Genomic DNA, 18,161 nt, shown 5'->3' on the forward strand with positions numbered 1-18,161 from the left:
CAATCAGTTGTTGCCTCATCATGATGGCTCTTTGATGGGGTGGTCCATGAGGGGGGTCTTCTGGCACCACACCTTCTGGTGTCCCTGAGCTGGTTCAGGTAGTAGGAGACCCTTGTTCATCATGGCAATATTGCGCAAATCTGGCACCCACCTGGCCTTCAGCTCAGTGCGCTCCCGACAGCACGGGTGCTTTGATGCGTATATGTGTCTCGTGCTCCAATTATGATTGGCAGTCCAGCCACAGGATGAAAGTCCCTCTTAATTTGTACTTGTTGGACAGAGGTGTATGGGAATCTGATGTACCATGGATGATAAACTGATGAGAGCTTTGATGACCAAGGGGAGCGCACGACTCACAGAGGACTGGGACACCCCCGATCTGTCTCCAATCTCCCTCTGAAAGGTTCCAGTGGCCAAAAATCCAAAGATGGTAAGGATGGTGGGCGTGTGTGGAATTGGGTTTGATCGGCGTGTTTCTCTCTGGAGTCGTGGCTCTAGGAAGCTTCATATTTGTAGCAGCACAGTCCTTGGGAATCTTAATTGCGATGTCAGCCATTTGTCTGTCTCCACACGTTCTCTTCCAAGAGCCTGACGCGCTAAGGCATCCAAAAGTAGCAAGACAGCCGCTGCGCTTCCCGTTACAGATTCAAATGAACCTTCAATAGTGCACAATTTAAGTCAAACAAAATAATGTCAGCATGCTTATGGGGTATAATGTATATTTATTTATGTTTTCTTCAAAGTAATTAAATATACAATCCATTAGTCAAGCAAACTTGATTTGAATAACAGCGGACTATTTTACGAAACTCCTACGACAGGTCTGGATCACTCGTAAATTCTGTACGCACCTGAAAGAAAACGTAAAATACGAAAAGATTGGTGAATGCGCAAGTTCTCTTAAATCACTCGTACGGACGATTTAAGAACAAATCTGTGCGTACGAACGGTTCTTGCATGAGGCCCATTGTGTGGAAAAGACTGGGATCATTCATTAGTGCAAGGCAACATCAGACTTAAAACAAATAAACAGATATGAATGCACTGAATTATTTATTTATTTAATAATTGTGCACCAGTAAAACAATCTTAACCATAAAAATATAACAAATGGAACTGGTTCAGTCAGCGCAATTAGGGACTCAAAATCCAACGTAAAGGAAAATAAATATTAAAAAATAATAAAGGAGCTGAAATTGAGAAAAAAAACAATAGCTTGGTTGTATAATAGCAATCAGCTCTTTTTATAGTTCAGTGCAAATGGTAATTAAACATCCATTACAAAGGCATCTGAACAAAACAATAGCTTCTCTAGCTTGGTAACAAAAAAACTTAAGTTTTTTAACACTAGAGGGGGCAGAAAGCCCTTGGATGAATGCCAATGCTGGACAAAACAAGGGGAAACCCCCCCCCAAAAAACGGTGATATGGATCGGCCCATTGTCACGATACCCGATCTCGAATTTTCTTCCATATCGGTACCGATATCCGATCCAAATATCGGATCGGTGCATCCCTAGTACAAATGTTATTCTTCTAAATCAGTTCTTTTGTCATTTTTTAAATGTGTTTTTGGGCTTTTCATGCCTTTAATGAGCAGGATAGTTGACGAGAGAGACAGGAAGCTGGAACAGAGAGAGGGGGAATGACATGCAGTAAAGGGCCATCAGATGTGGGAATCGAACCGGGGCCGACTGCAGCGAGGACTGTAGCCTCTGTACATGGGGGTGCCTGCACAACCCACTACGCCCCCATCCAAAGTCATTTTAAAACCCGGAGAACACACAATGGCAAAGGAGTTACCTTTGATGAAGAGGAAGCTGTGGAAGTACGGGAGAGTGACGCAGCTGTAGACGGAGTCTCTGCGGTATGACAACTCGTCATCCGTGTCAAATCTGTCGAAGTCGTCTTCGCTGTCCTCAAACTGGAACAAAAGAGTCAGAATTGGCTAAATGAGCAGATATAATGTAAAGGAAAGAGAGGCACAAAGTTGGCATAACTGAACACCTCTAATGTTAGTTGTTGGGGGTATTTATCAAGGCCATGGAAGGTAGTGTTAACATGTTAAGGCACGAAGGGCGTCCTTTAATAGACTGCAAAGCTTAAAGTGTTGAGCTCACTGCTAATGCTCTTAAGTTTGAGAAAAGCTCAGGTCTAAGTAGATCCTATAGTGTAGTAGTTGTAGTAGTATACCCTTTTTATCTCTCTGAAGCACACATAGATGAACTTAACCATATATAGAAACAAAATATAGAAAATATTACTGCCAAAATACCTGCTTCAAACATCACCTGAATTGACAGTTTGGAACCAAATCTGTGTTAAAATTCTGGAAAAGCTCTTAGGCTTAGAGTAGCAAGAGGTGACGACATAAGACATCGAATTTTTGGCATCTTTGTTAAACCTCAGAGTTTCAGTGTTTAGATTTAAGGAGAACCAACTTAAATACACCAAATACACCAAACTACGGTAGCCATGAATAATAATAATAAAAATAGTAGCAGGGGACCTGATTGTGGACACAAATGAACAGTTCCTAGGTAATGAAAATGCAGCATTTCTTATTTTCATGCAATTCTAAAGTAATTTAAACATATACTGTCTTTATAACTTAGTAAACCATTGTAAACATATTCTTTAAATGTAAGAAATCTAAATCCTTTTAATTTAACCTCAGAGCACAGACCTACCTCCCGGGGAACAAGCCTGCAAGCTGGGACAACATGAAGTGATGCCGTTAACAGTCAGAGGAGAAATGGAAAAAAATGGGCCTGTCGGTTCATTCTGAACCTTGGAAGTTTGACAAATACAACTTTTAAGCCAACAGTTTTATACTTCTCCTACTACTCCTACTAACGTTTTGAGTTAGTAAGCGAGTTTGAGTAAGCAAGAAGTTCCCGGATGCATACTAGATTCTCTGAAATGTTGGGTATGCATCATGAGGTTACTACTCATACTCAAACTACCCAAGATGCAACGTAACGTGACGTCGCCGATCGTCATTTCCTGCCAAAACGGCAGTTTCAAGCTAGCTACAACGAGGGTAGGTTCACTTCCTGTTTTCAAAACAAAAGCACCAATTGTATGGTAATGGCTTTCCCTATGATAAAAGGCAACGGGTATTTTATTTTGTGAAAATAATCAGAAGTGCGTTGCTCACTGCGGCTAGCTTTAGTAGCGCCGAATTCGTGGGAACAAAATTGTAAACAGCCGGTATTTTGTCAGGTTTTCAACACGTTGGGGATCTAAACGACTACTTTCTCTCCTGAAAATGTTTCAAATGTTGCTAAAGTTTACAGAGTTTAGAGCTTAAGGGAAATCAGCTTCAGGCCGGCTGATTTCGGCTCGGGCAGGAGCGAAATGCATTGTGGGTAAACGCTCTGCATACTGTCTGATCGATGAGTATGCAGTATGCAGTATGTAGTATGTAGTATGTAGTATGTAGTATGTAGTATGTAGTATGTAGTGTGTAGTATGTAGTGTGTAGTATGTAGTGTCTAGTATTTAGTATGCGGTTTCGAACACAGCCTGAGATCCAACTCACCGATGACTGAGCGCCCTCTGAGCTGAAGCGGTAAGCCCCCGAGCTGTTGTAGGTGCTGACGGAGCCGCGGTATTCAGGGGACCACTGCCCGCTGCGAGGTTTGGAGAAGGCCATGCTGCCGCTGGACACGATGGCGCCCTCGTCGTAGTCATCCTGATCGTAGTCCGAGTCCTCGTCTGGAGGGATCAGCTCCACCAGCTCGTCGGACTGCGCCTCGGAGGCCGCCTGCGGGTGGCAGTAGGCGGAGTCCCCGCTGGACGAGGCGCTGTGGCAGGCGGGGGGCACGGCCGGTAAAGGCTGGTGAAGCAGGCCGGTGGGCGGCAGAGGTGGAATCACGCCGTCGTTGGCGTACGGGTCCTCTTCTGATGAATCGTCGCTAGTTCGAATCCCGCTTGTCCGCTGGCCATCCGAATGGCCGTGCTCGCTTGGGTTCGGGGAGTCTTTGAAGGCCTCGTCATCAGCCCCAAACCCTTCGTCCACCTCCTCCTCGTCGCTTCCTCGCCTCGGCCCGTCCTCCTTCTCGTCCTCCTCGCCTACTCCCAGGGAGCTCTCGATGTTCCTCACGCACTCGTCGATCTCATCGAAGTTCAGCGAGTCGAGGAACTGCTGCGCGGCCTTGCAGGCCTCGTCCTCCAGCCGCCGGAGCTCCTGGTCGCGGAGCAGCTGCAGGCGGTTCAGCGAGGCCTCGGTCAGAGAGAGCTCCTGGCGCTCCTTCCGCCTCTGCAACGTCTGGATCTCCCGCTCCAGCCGCAGGATCTCCTCCACCTGAGACGCCTCGTGAGGCCGGATCACCGCTTCGCCCTCAGAGGCCTCTGCCGCCTCCAGCTCCTCCGAGGTTTCTGGTGATGATGCAGCCATTCCTTCCAGCTGAGACCGGGCCGAGACCAGAGAGGCCATCTCTTCGGCATGCTGCAGCTCCTCCAGTTTTCTGGCTTCCTCTGCCTGGCAACACAAATATGGAACTATTTCATGGAAATGTTTTTTTTTTTGTGTTCTCATCACTAAAACCTTTACGGTATCAGACGTCATGCAGGGTGCATCACATCCATCCTACCTCTGTGGCGAGTCTCTCAGCCTCCTGCCTCTGTCTCTCCCTGAAAATAAATGTAAATGTACTTTATTTCTACAGCCCTTTACAGACAATCCTTTCGGTGTACCAAAGTGCTTTACAGCAGGTAATAAATAAAGAGAAGAATAAGTAAAAACAAGTAAAAACAATAAAAAAACAGTGAAAGCAATAAAATACAACAAAATCGATTAAGATAAAATAAGATAAAAGTGCCATCATACTGCTGGGTATTAAAGCCATCCTAAATAAGTAGGTTTTTAGCCTGGATCTGAAGAGGCCCAGGTCAGAAATAAGACGCAGCTGGACGGGGGGCTTATTCCAGAGCCTGGGGGCAGCTTTGGGAAAAGGCTCGCTCACCCCAGGGTTTGTATTCTGACCTGGGCACTTCCAGCAGAAACTGATCTGCTGACCTCAGAGCTCTACCAGGACTGTTAAAAGCTCAGATAAATACGACGGGGCGAGGCCGCTAAGAGCTTTAAAAACCAACGTTAAAAGTTTAAAATCAGTTCTATAAAGGACAGGAAGCCGATGGAGGGAGTTAAGAACAGGAGTGATGTGCACACGTCTGTTGGTGTTGGTTACACTGGAAAAAATGCCCCTCCAAAAATAAGTAAAAAAACAACAAATACGAGACTTTTTTGCTTGAAATAAGCAAAAAAATCTGCCAATGGAACTAGTGAAGATCGGCTTGTCAAGATTTCTTGAAATAAGATGTGATATTTAGGACTTTTGAGATAAAAGTGATCTTGAAATTAGCTTAAAAACCTCTTTAAATTAAATAAAAAGCTTGTTTCATGTGAAATCTGACTCAAAACAATTTGTTTTCAAGACTTTTTCATTTAACAAGATATTCCAGATGTATTGTATTAAAACAAGTCCCTATATCTGGCTGAAATAGAGCTTGTTAGGCAGTTGTGTCTTATATTAAGTGTAATGAGATACTCCATGAGACAAATATACTTGGTAAGATTTAGATTTTTTCCAGTGTAAAAGACGAGCAGCAGCGTTCTGCACACGCTGAAGGCGACTGAGAGAAGACTGGGTGTGTTAAATGTTAAATTCATCCATAAGTCAGCAGCATTTTTTAACCTCTCCATCTCCTCCTCCACCCTCCTGCGAAGCTCCTCCTCCTCCCTCTTCCGCCTCTCTTCCAGCAGCTGGCTGTAGAAGCGGCGGGCCAGCTGGCCTCGCACACGCTTCTGGAAGGTCAGCGCTGCCCAGCGGAGCAGCAGGAACTTCCTCCTCCAGTAGAACGCTCGGTAGTTCTTCTGAATGACCACAATGCACTGCAGCAGCTTCCTGTACTGCTTCCTGCATCAACCAATGACACGGTCAGTTTCTACGCGGATGATGTGAGCATTTATTTGGTCGTTAAGTGGAGGTGAGAACGTGGAGCCGCACCTGGCGATGTAACCCATGACGTAGGCCTGGATGATCATGGCTGCTTTCAGCACCTCGACCTCCCTTTGCTTCTCCAGGCGATGCTCCAGAGACTCCCGGAGAAAGACCTGCGACGGGAACAGATCACAGCAAAGATTAGTATTTCTCCTGGCATTTGATTGCAGCTTTAGGCTAAAACAAAAGCTAACATGAATCCTTAAAGGTTGAACAACATCTCATGGTGATTGCGTAACATATAGTCCGACTGAATTTTAAATTTCCACAAAAATTTGAAACAAACAAATTTTCTGGATGCATAGGGAGATTTTTTAAAATGGCATCTTTGATCTTCCAAAAAGACAATTTTCCGTAAGACGACAAAACAAAATGTGGATATTAGCAGAGGTGAGTAGTAACGAGTTACATTTACCTGAGTAAGTTTTTGAAATAATTAAACTTCTAGGAGTAGTTTTAAATCCCTATACTTTTTACTTTTACTTGAGTAGATGTGTGCAGCAGAAACTGTCCTCTTACTCCGCTACATTAGGCTACAATGAGCTGGTTACTTTTCTTCTTACCTCTTTGGTATTCTACGCCTCATTATTTTTATCCCCCCGCGTACGCCTCATTTTAATGTTTTATTCTGACAGAGAGAGAGACTTCCACCAAAGGCTCTACCACCTGACTGTGTTCCACCAATCAGACGCAGCCGTGCAGTCTGCTCACGTGACCGTACTTAATCTCAGCGGCGGGACGGGTTAGCTTTAGCATTAGCAGTCGTAGCAAACAAACAAAGAAACGGATGAAAAATGTCAGAACCAACGGTGGGAAATGAAGACGCAGACGAGGCCTCATACTGAAAGCATGTTTACCTTACAAAGAGTGAGAAACAGCAGCTACATTATGTGTCTTCTGTGGCAACCAAAACAAACGCACATTTCAGCAGAAACTCAACATCTAACTTGAGGAAACATGTAGCGCTAAGTTTCCTAAACTCGTTTTTCCCCCCATGGATAGGTGAATGTTTGTTTTTTAGGTTACATATGGGTTACATATGTTTTAAACATTTCCTAAGTCTCTTATTTTTTATTGAAGTACTTAAATTTACCTGGATTATTTTAATTTAAGCTATTTTGTAATTAATTAATTAATTTAAATTATTTTGATCAATTGGATGAACTCTAATCTGCCTAAAGATGATTATTTAGTATTTTTGTCTGTCTGATTGAATGCTTGTGTTAACAAATAAATCAGACGTTACTCAACAGTTACTCAGTACTTGAGTAGTTTTTTCACCGAGCACTTTTTTACTCTTACTCAAGTAATTATTTGGAGGACTACTTTTTACTTTTACTTGAGTCATATTATTCTGAAGTAACAGTACTTTTACTTGAGTACAGTTTTTGGCTGCTCTGCCCACCTCTGGATATCAGTCATTTTAATTGGGTTTTGATCTGAATTAATAGAATATATTGCTCACTTCTTTATTGCAACACAAAATACAGTCACTAGTGAATGATTTAAAACAACAAAGAATAGGTCTTCTCTACATGTATTTCACTCCCAGCCCCTGCGTAACTCCATTGCATTCACTGTGTCACACACACATTATAAATAAAAGATTTACAAACCGACTGAATCAAAAAGAGACAGAGCGCCCCTTTAATGCAACTTCACCATTTAAGTGACACTCCCTTCCAGGAGAACAAACGAGCCGAACAAAGCGACCGACATAAATCAAATCCAGACCCTCCTCTCCTTTTGTTCCCGCAGCTAAAGACCGCAGATTACAGCGGTGAGTGATTTCCACGACATCTCTCTGTGAAAAGAAGGATCTCACAGGCTTCTCAGCGCAGCTGCCGGCTGCAGAAGTTGAGCTGCCGCTCAGCGATAGAGAAGCTGGACCCACCGAGGGCTGCTGGGGTTAATCCGATTAGGGAGGGAGGAAAATAAGATATGGGACGAGGTCTCTGACGACTCAGACAGTGGGGAAATATCACCGTGCTGCGGGATGTAGAAATACAGATTGGCTTTCTCTGGCTGAATGAAGCGCTGTGTGTGTGTGTGTGTGCACGTGTGTGTGTGCACGTGTGTGTGTGTTGGCCCCTGAGCAGTGAGGCACTAATGAGATTTTCTGGGGGGAAATGTAAACTCATTGGATGTCACTTACAAGCAGGTTAATTAACAAGGAAACATGCATTACATGCCCAAACTCATGCACCCACCCACACACGTGCACACACACGTGCACACACACACAGGAAACCACTGGCGTCCCTCCAGATATTCAGATGGAAAAAGTCTCTTGAACAGAAGCCAAAGCATCAGAACTAAAGCCATGTTTCTGTTAGCTGAGCAGCAGCGTTATTCATTCAAACTCATTCCTTCAAACTTCACAGACAGCTAGCCAACTTCACCGACAGCTAGCAAACTTCACCGACAGCTAGCAAACTTCACAGACAGCTAGCCAACTTCACCGATAGCTAGCAAACTTCACCGACAGCTCGCAAACTTCAGCAACAGCTAGCCAACTTCACAGACAGCTAGCCAGCTTCACCGACAGTTAGCCAACTTCACCGACAGCTAGCAAGCTTCAGCAACAGCTAGCCAACTTCACGACAGTTAGCCAGCTTCACCGACAGCTAGCCAGCTTCACCGACAGCTAGCCAGCTTCACCGACAGCTAGCAAACTTCACTGACAGCTACCAAACTTCACAGACAGCTAGCCAACTTCACCGACAGCTAGCAAACTTCACCGACAGCTAGCAAACTTCACAGACAGCTAGCCAACTTTATTGCCAGCTTCACCGACAGCTAGCCAACTTTACCGACAGCTAGCCAACTTTACCGCCAGCTTCACCGACAGCTAGCCAACTTCACCGACAGCTAGCCAACTTTACCGCCAGCTTCACCGACAGCTAGCCAACTTCACCGACAGCTAGCCAGCTTCACCGACAGCTAGCTAACTTCACCGACAGCTAGCCAACTTCTCCGACAGCTAGCCAAATTCACGACAGTTAGCCAGCTTCACCGACAGCTAGCCAGCTTCACCGACAGCTAGCTAACTTCACCGACAGCTAGCCAACTTCTCCGACAGCTAGCCAACTTCACGACAGTTAGCCAGCTTCACCGACAGCTAGCCAGCTTCACCGACAGCTAGCAAACTTCACTGACAGCTACCAAACTTCACAGACAGCTAGCCAACTTTACTGCCAGCTTCACCGACAGCTAGCCAACTTTACCGCCAGCTTCACCGACAGCTAGCCAACTTCACCGACAGCTAGCCAACTTTACCGCCAGCTTCACCGACAGCTAGCCAACTTCACCGACAGCTAGCCAGCTTCACCGACAGCTAGCTAACTTCACCGACAGCTAGCCAACTTCACCGACAGCTAGCCAAGCCAGGGCAGGAGGCCGTTACCGCGGCAGCAGCAGGGCAGGTTGCACAGTAGGCCTATAGCCTAAAATAATTGTAAATTATTGTCAGGGACGTCTGGGTTTCTCTGCTTAAGCTGCTGCCCCCGCGACCCGACCCCCGGAGAAGCGGAAGATGATCGATGTCATAACATTTATACCGTGGATATTATTTGAAACTAAGGCTTGTGAGTCCCACAGCGTTGTCAGTGGGCATCTGAATGTTGTTCAACACCGTTTTCTCTATGTGTTCCGGGACCTTGTGATTTACAAATTAAGCACTGGGTGGTGTCTTTGGTGCTGGTTCAGAGGTAAGGAAATAAAAACATTATTATGGACGTTATATTGCATTTCTACTGATGAACTGCCTGAGCAGGACCTTACTTTGTAGGTTGACCAATTCAATACATCAAATGATGGGAAGTTTTTGAGCAAATCTACAATATATATATTACAAATAGCACAAAAGCAAATACACTAAGTCAGTAAAGAAGCTTTATACTCCTTCCATTGAAACTTAAAGTATATATAAAAAATACATTTTTACTTTTACATAAAATAAAAGACTGAAAATAGCTCTTTGTGATTCTCTAAATAATGCCACTCAAGCACCAAGTCAGAAACAAGCAGCTTCACCTTCTCCAGCAGCTTTCAGCATGAATCCCAAATGCTCAGAACCAGAGCACACGTCCTGATAAGTTCACAGAATAATCCTATTTAGTCATTAATATGCTAATCAGAGCAACAAAAGCCTGCCTGAACGCTTCCTGATTCTCGCTGTTTGGGGCCTACAGGGAGCAGCGCTCGCTGCGTGGGTCGGGTCCACCGAGGAAACAGAAACACGGCAGGAGCCACATCATTTCCAGTAAATTAAGTTTGTCGGCTGTAAAAGGGAAAAAAGGGAAACTCCAAAACAATAAGCAGGACATGTGGCAAGTGAAAGGAGCTGCAGGCGGGCTGGAGGTAAAGTGGATGAATTCCTCTGAGGAACATTAAACGGTTCGAGGCCCAGCCTGCAGGATCTATAGAGTGCTGTCAGGTCACATGACCCTCAGCCTGGTTTCCATAGATGTTCTAAAGCCACAAAAAGGTGTCTGCAGGCCTGAAACTGCTGTGACATAGATATATAAATGGCTAAATAAATACGTTTATAGAAATTGTAAAGTATGTTTTCAACTGCCCTCACTTAATCTGGCATCAATGTCCCTGATGTTTCACTTTTATTTATTTTCTAATTGGAATGCGTTAAATGTCTTTTACATCAAACTGATTTATTTCTTTATTTTAGTCTTATTTCACCATCATTTTTTATCTTAATTTATCTCATCTTTAGATGTCTTTACTTCTTTCTTTGCATTTTATCCCCCTTTTTATTTTTCCAAGCCCCTTTACTTCTATTTTTTCTCGGTACCTAACTCACCGCACTTACTCTAGCACTAGTTATGCTCTTAGCTGTTTGGTTTTGGAAGGAAATGCACTTATGATTTCTTGTGACCTGAAGTTCTTTTGCCTACCGATGTGGAACACACTTATTGTAAGTCGCTTTGGATAAAAGCGTCTGCAAAATGACCGTAATGTAATGTAATGTAATGTTTAAATTTCTTTGTTATGCAAATGAGGGGCGGTCTTTTAGAGCGTGTCGTGGGCTCAGCTTCCCGCCCATTGGTTGATCATCAGGCGTCAGATATCGGATTTTAAAAGATGGCGTCTGAAACCGAAAGCTTGTTAATTCAACGGATCTGGACTGCTTCTTTTCTCTCAGTCACTGTTCGAAATGTTTCGGACGTGCGATCGACTTGTTGTTCTGACTACAAGTTAAGCTAGCTGCTTCCCTGCTGGGTTGTGAAACAGACCTCCAATAACACAATCAGTGGGGTCACATGGCCCTGAAAGGATCGGATTATTGGCTAAATTACAATCAGAATGAGTTATTAATGGGTAATTCTCCTTGGATATATGGCGGTGAATGAATGGGATGAGAGGCACAAAGCGTGTCATACCCCGGTATGATAGGTGGCGCTGTACCCATTCCAACTGTTGCTAATAGAGCCACTTCCTGTTGACCTCTTCACCACCAACAACAACAACAAACTCAGGCATTGGAGAAAGATGGAGAACGCAGAGCCAGATGAAGCTACGTCCCTCTACATTTGGTCTGCGATGAGCTGCTTGTTGCACAAACTCGATGCCCAACGGAGCATTCTCCATCGCGTTGTTTGTTTCTTTCTGACGGCGACAACAACAGGAATATCGTCTCCTTTGACTTCCGGGTCACGACCCCGGGAAAACATCTGGAGCATGCGCAGAACGCAAAGTCTGATTCACCACGTGCTTCAGCGTCTACAAGCAGGTTTAGAGTGACTTTCAGCCCAGTTATCTCGGGGTCTGAATCCGATCCGATCCGATCCAGTTCTTAGTCAGATTAAGGTGTCTACATGCACTTAATAACTCAGTCTGATTGTAATTTAGCCAATAATCTGATCCTTTCAGGGCCATGTGACCCCACTGACTCTGAATGACTGCCATTCAGAGTTTGACCCCCAATTTGCCCAATTCACCAGTCAGATGATGGTGGTAATGCAGCATAAAGCATTTATTCTACATCTGTGCTCAGTTTATATATAATAAAAAAAACGTAACAAGTTTACATCAGAGGTTCTATTGCCTGAATTTAGTAGATTTATTTATCTATTTGTTTACTTTGTAATTGATTAGGGTCATGTTTGTGTCTGTAAGGAAATGAATGAGCCAACAGTGTAAGCCTTTCCACTTTTAAGACCAGGCTTAAAACTTCCCTTTCTGATAAAGCTTATAGTTAGGGATGGCTCAGGTGATCCTGAAACATCCCATAGTTAAGCTGCTATAGGCCCAGACTGCTGGGGGGCCTCAGCTGGTGGAGGAGGATGGCCACCCTTCCTGGTTCTGGTTCTGCCAGAGGTTTCTTCCTGTTCAAAGGGAGTCGTTCCTCTCCACAGTCGCCTCAGGCACGCTCTGGCCGGGAGATTGGACTGAAGACAAGTTTCTGTGCAATCTGTTGGTTTCCTTAGCTGGGAAATTGTTTTTGAATTGGCTCTATATGAATGAACTGGATTATTTTGAAAATAATTATGATTACAATGAATTGAATTCCAATTGGCTTGAATTGGACTTTATTATTTAAGTCTTGAGATGACATTTGTTGTATTTGGAGCTGTATAAATAAAAATGAATTGAATTGTAATGCTTTATTTAAATGTTTTAGTTACTCTTTTATTTTCTGTAAAAAAAAAAAGAAATGCAAATCTATCTATCCCGTCCCCTCGGTGCAGGGCTGGACTCTTCAGCCTGTTCCTTGTGCTATTGTTGGTTCTGGACACAGAAACGCATCCTAATGACCACTCATCCGTCCATCCGCACGGTTATCACCCACAGCTGTCACCTGCTGGACCATCACACTCATGCTGGGGTTGGGATCTGTGTCCTCCATCTGCCGTTTCCCCCACAGCAACCAAGCACACACCCCGGCAGCGGGGGGGTGTTTCCTGATCCAGTGTGGAGGAAGCACAGAGTGACAGAGCGAGGGGATGAGGAGTGGATCCAATAACTGTCAGATTCCACGCTTCAGGTGCTCTGGACCTCAATTATTCACACACACACACACACACACACACACACACACACACACAGAGGCTCTGCGATGGATTCATGGAGCTGAAATTGTAAGACATAGGAAGCCAAGTTAAGCCTCGAGGGGAGCGCACTGCAGCCAGAATGGATTGGCATCCCCTGGCAATGAGGTAAGTCTGCATCCAATCATATTCCACCTCAGCGTGGAGAATACAGAGAATACAGGCAAAGAGGACGGGAGCGCAGGTTTGACAGGAGAAAGTCAATTATACTGCAGACAACCGAGCTCAAGGGATGTTTTCCATCACGGAGAGAGAATCTGTGGAGCTCAGCTCTCAGGAAACAGAGAATTTCCACCTGCAGCAGATTTTCAAATTAGCCCAAAGAAACTTCACCGTTTAAACTACTCTGCCAAGAATGTCTCTTTACTTCGGCCCTATTTTCTAGGGCTGGGCGATGTAACGGGTTATTATTGCGTTAACTCGTTAATTATTTAACGCCGATAAATATTTTATCGTACATTAATGCAGGTTTGATTTATTTATCTATTTATTTATTTTTTTTTATTATTATTTTTTGGGGGCTTTTGTGCCTTTAATGGATAGGACAGTTCAGAGAGACAGGAAGCAGAGAGAGGGGGAACGACACGCAGCAAAGGGCCGTCCGATGCGGGACTCGAACCAGCTGCAGCGAGGACTATAGCCTCTGTACATGGGGCGCCTGCTCAACCCACTACGCCATGGACCACCTGTTTTATTATTTATTTTATTATTGTAAAAGTCTGTTGCTCGCAGGCTTTTATTTTGTAAAAGTCTGCTGCTGTCTGCTGTGGAACCGGAAAAGAAAGTAATCGGCGGATCCACCAAACATGGAGAAGGGTACGGAACTTTTACTCGGCCATTTTCATGTTAAAGTTCTTCCAGACGGCGGAGTCGACAGAACCAAAGTCATCTGTAAACACTGCCAAGTTGAATTGTCTTCTCAGCGTAGTAGTTCCAGTCTAAAATATCACTTAAAGGCAAAACACACAACTGATAGCAGCAAGTCATTCAAGGAAACAGACAGTGGAGCGAGGCTTCTACATAAAAACTACAGAAAGATGCTGATGTTAAAAGTGTGTTTGCACAACAAATGTTATGGCACTTTCATTCATATGGCAGCACATTTAAAATAAAGCTAAATGCTAAAAGCTATACACTACTTTTGGATTTATTTTTGGATTTTGCGTACAAATGGGATTAATCGTGATTAATCAGGGAAATCATGTGATTAATTAGATTAAACATTTTAATCGTTGCCCAGCCCTGGTTTTTTCCTTTTTAATTCCCTAAAATGGAACCGGACAAAACCAGACCAAGACCGGCTCAAATGAACCCTTTGAAGAGAACGTTTCCACTTCTCATTTGAGAAATTCTTGGGGTTAAATTCAACAAAAGCAAAAAGATTGAACAGGAGGACGACAACGGAAGCAAAGGAAGACCGTCTCTGACCTTGGTCCTTCCCAGCTGCCACTCTGAGCTGCTGTCGTCATAGAGCTGCAGCAGCTGGATGCAGCTCCCCTTGGGGTCATCTGGCACCAGCACACCCCTCATCAGCACCTTGTACCTGAAAAGGAGGTGGGGAGGAACAAAATGGTGGCTCACACAAAGGATATCCAGCAAGCAGCACGGGATTTGTGGCTATTTTTAAAAGATGGGACACGAACGCTAGCTACACAAACCAATGAGTGAAGGCTACAGCTATCTGCTTTATACTTTATACCAGAGATGGGACCAAGTCACACATGTGCAAGTCTCAAGTTAATCCCAAGTCTTAGCTTTCAAGTCTCAAGTAATTTTTTCTTGGGCAAGTCAAAGTCAAGTCACCTTATTATTGCAGTTTTACCTGCAGAATCTGATCTTAATAAAGTGAAAACACAAAGATATAAGTAACTGTCAGTAAACATCATTGGCCAATGTGTCCAACCTGTCCACCCCGTATCATATCAAGCTAACGTTAGCTAACTACCGACTAGGCTAACAGGATAATATTAGCTAATTTGACGACCACTTACTGGTCAGAATGGATCTTCAAATGAGGAACAAAGTTGGAAGTTATGCTAGATGCTTAACACTCAAGTCATTCAAGTCATCGTGTCTCAAGTCAAGTGCCGAGTCTTTAACTTCCAAGTCCGAGTCGAGTCTCAAGTCTTTTATTTTTTGTCAAGTCAAGTCACAAGTCATCAAAACAGCGACTCGAGTCGACTTGAGTCCAAGTCACAGTGACTTGAGTCCCCATCTCTGCTTTATACTTTATAGAGTCTGTTCCCTGGAAAGCTTCACCTGAGCTGTGGAGACTTCGCTGAACTACAAAAACTACAGACCCGGCGTCCCGGTGCAGTCCGGCCGTTACAAACCTGCAGCAGAAGTCCTGGAAAGGCCTCCGGACGGGGAAGCCGGTGCGTCGGATCTTGACCGTCTCCAACATGCCCGAGTACCTGAGCTGGTTTAGAACCACCGTCTGGTCGAAAAGGTCAGGCATCTGAAAAAGAGGGTCGGATGGCATTCAAAACACAGCAGAAAACACACCACAGGGTAGATAACTCTGTGCCCTTCACAAAACGTCCTGCAGCATCAGCCAATGATTTCCGTTCGGTGACCACACGCCACTTAATTGATGTTCCACTGCGGTTAGCTGCTTTCATAACACTGTTACAGCAACAGACTTCTGTTTAGGCTGCTCTTTGACCTCAGTGTTTGGCATCATCACAGCTTTGCTGATTGATTTTGTTTTCTGACATGAGTCAAAATGTACAGCTTTATTTTTTAAACCCCAGCCAACTAGCCGGACTACCTTCATCAGCACCAAAACGAGGCTGGAACTCTGCTCACAGGACACAGCAGGGGGTAAGAAGATGTTCAGAAATGATGTTGCTGATATGGGATGTCACACAGCTTCATGTCAAAAGAGGCGAACTATCCCTTTAAGCTAAAACAATCTACCCAGGTCACATGACGTCTGCAGCTAGCATTCCATTCCAACTTACATAAGGAACTAATATAGCTCATTCAGAATATTAATTAAAGAAATATACATGTTAGTTGCACTAAGGGGCGCCAAAGCGATGGATGAAAAATAATTTCGAGTAGGCATTGTCTTTATTTAACAGCTGTGCAGGTGTAAATAAAATGATCAATAACAGCAGCAGGAGACCACACCGGGTGCCGCTCCTGTCAGCTCACAACAGGAAACTGCGACTAGAATTCACACACAGTCCGTGTACCATCCGTTCATTCAATTATTCCATTCATCTGGCAAACAGAAAAACGAAAAAACGACCAAAAAAATGGAAGATTGGTGTTTGTTTTCCTATTTTCCGCTCAAAACAGAACACATAATAAACAGGGAGACCAAAACGAAATAATAAATCTAATTTACGTTTTCGGGTTATTGGTTTCCCCATAGACATGTAAAGAATAGACGCCGCTACTGCCTATTGGCGCTGACGAGCCGTGGGGCCGCCATCTTGGACTGGTCATCCGCTCCACTCAGTGTAATCTGGCTCAGCTCATTTAATCAATCATAACGGATGATACACGGAGCACACAGGCTCACCAGAACTGGACAAGAGAAGATTGGAAAAACGCTGCCTGGTCTGACGAGTCTCGATTTCAGTCGCAGTCGATTTAGTGGCGGAACAGAAAAATGACATTTCCACTAGTTCCGCTAACGGGTTAAATTCAATTTTGGGTAGTGCAGCTACCGGGACCCCACAGGGGTCTCAAAATTAAACAAAATAACAGAAGTTTACCCTTCAATTGACCCTTTTTACGCAAAATGAGCTTTTCAAGCGTGTAGCGCTAATTGTTGAGGATGTGCACAAGGGATGCTCCAAACAAAGAGGCAGCCGGGATAAACACGTGTATCCATAATCAAAAAGCAGGTATATTTCTGGCCTAAGAATGAATGAATAGAATCCTTGGACAACAATAACACTTTGCAGCCCTTTTTCTAGGTTTACATGAAGCTTGTGACACAGTGAATCCTTCAATGTTAAAAGTTATTTAGACCTATTAGTGTAGGACTGTCGCAGGGCTCAATGCTGGGACCACTGCCATTCATCACATATATTCATTATACACTCGTAACGTTTCTCTTGACTGCGCTGCCTCCCGTACATGTCTGTGGATTATCATAAAGAGAGGATAAATAATCAGGAACTCTTGTGAGTATTATATATTTTATTTACATATAAATATTAAATTATAAATATAAATGATGAGTCGCTAAATGCCTCTCATAATTCATTATAAGGAGGCTAATTGATGAACAACCTGCCGCTGAATATGTGTTAAAAAAAGGAAATCGGAAGGAAACCTGCAGAAGAAAGTCCTCTCACAGCTGTATCTCTGTGTTTATTTGCATTTAGTAGAAACATTGATGCATTAAGCACTAACTGTTGTTCAGATGTTGGACATTTTGCATTTTAATGACTTGCTTCAAAATAAAATTATTCCAGAAAACATGGAAAGTGTAACGTTCACAATAAAATGTTGAGTCTTTAGAGGCCATACGTGATAAATAAGATTCATGGAAGGTGGGGGTCTGCATACCCCTCAGAAAGTAGGTAGTTGCGCCCAACAAATAACCCCCCTCCCTGTAAAAAACACACTTAGCATTCAGATAGCATTATCATTTACAGAAGTGCATTCAGTGAAAGTCCTCGCCCTGTAACCTCGGTGGGCGTCACAAGGGGACGGGGGGCCTCAAAATAAGAGGGAGCTTTCATACTGGATGGTAATGCCCCCTTTATCCGGCACATCTTCCCCGATAGCCCATTGATGGGCCGTTCTGAGGAGACGGGAGGCTAATTCACCAGCAGATCTCCGCTGAGTGATTGAATGGCGGCCTTTAACTGCCACAAGCCGACCTCATTAGCATCATTTTCATTTGCATGCGGACGGGATGCGGCCGCACAAAGATGAGTGGTGTCAGGAAGCTGCCCTCTGCCCCCCGGCCCCCTTTTCCACCACCGTCCTTTCACCCTTTCATGGCTGCTGCTGCGATGTCATCCACAACTGTTTGGAGGCTTCGCACTTCTGTGTCCCATGTTTGTAGTTCGCTTGGCCAACTCGGTGAATGAAACTGCTCTTTCTCTGTCTTTGCACCG

At 44.2% G+C, this 18,161-nt stretch overlaps 1 protein-coding gene across 1 annotated transcript in view; it reads right to left on the reverse strand.

The window, feature by feature from the left end:
* Positions 1 to 18,161, reverse strand: part of myo10 (myosin X) — a 193,702-nt gene that overhangs the window by 12,383 nt on the left and 163,158 nt on the right. The window contains exons 20-26 of the mRNA XM_075482688.1: positions 15,408 to 15,532; positions 14,503 to 14,617; positions 6,014 to 6,120; positions 5,702 to 5,923; positions 4,598 to 4,637; positions 3,544 to 4,485; positions 1,803 to 1,923 (exon numbers count right to left, since the gene is read on the reverse strand). Coding sequence (XP_075338803.1) covers positions 1,803 to 1,923; positions 3,544 to 4,485; positions 4,598 to 4,637; positions 5,702 to 5,923; positions 6,014 to 6,120; positions 14,503 to 14,617; positions 15,408 to 15,532 — 1,672 coding nt within the window. The remainder of the gene's footprint in view (positions 1 to 1,802; positions 1,924 to 3,543; positions 4,486 to 4,597; positions 4,638 to 5,701; positions 5,924 to 6,013; positions 6,121 to 14,502; positions 14,618 to 15,407; positions 15,533 to 18,161) is intronic.

This window comes from Odontesthes bonariensis, chromosome 14, assembly GCF_027942865.1.
Source record: "Odontesthes bonariensis isolate fOdoBon6 chromosome 14, fOdoBon6.hap1, whole genome shotgun sequence".
Taxonomy (NCBI): Eukaryota; Metazoa; Chordata; class Actinopteri; order Atheriniformes; family Atherinopsidae; genus Odontesthes; species Odontesthes bonariensis.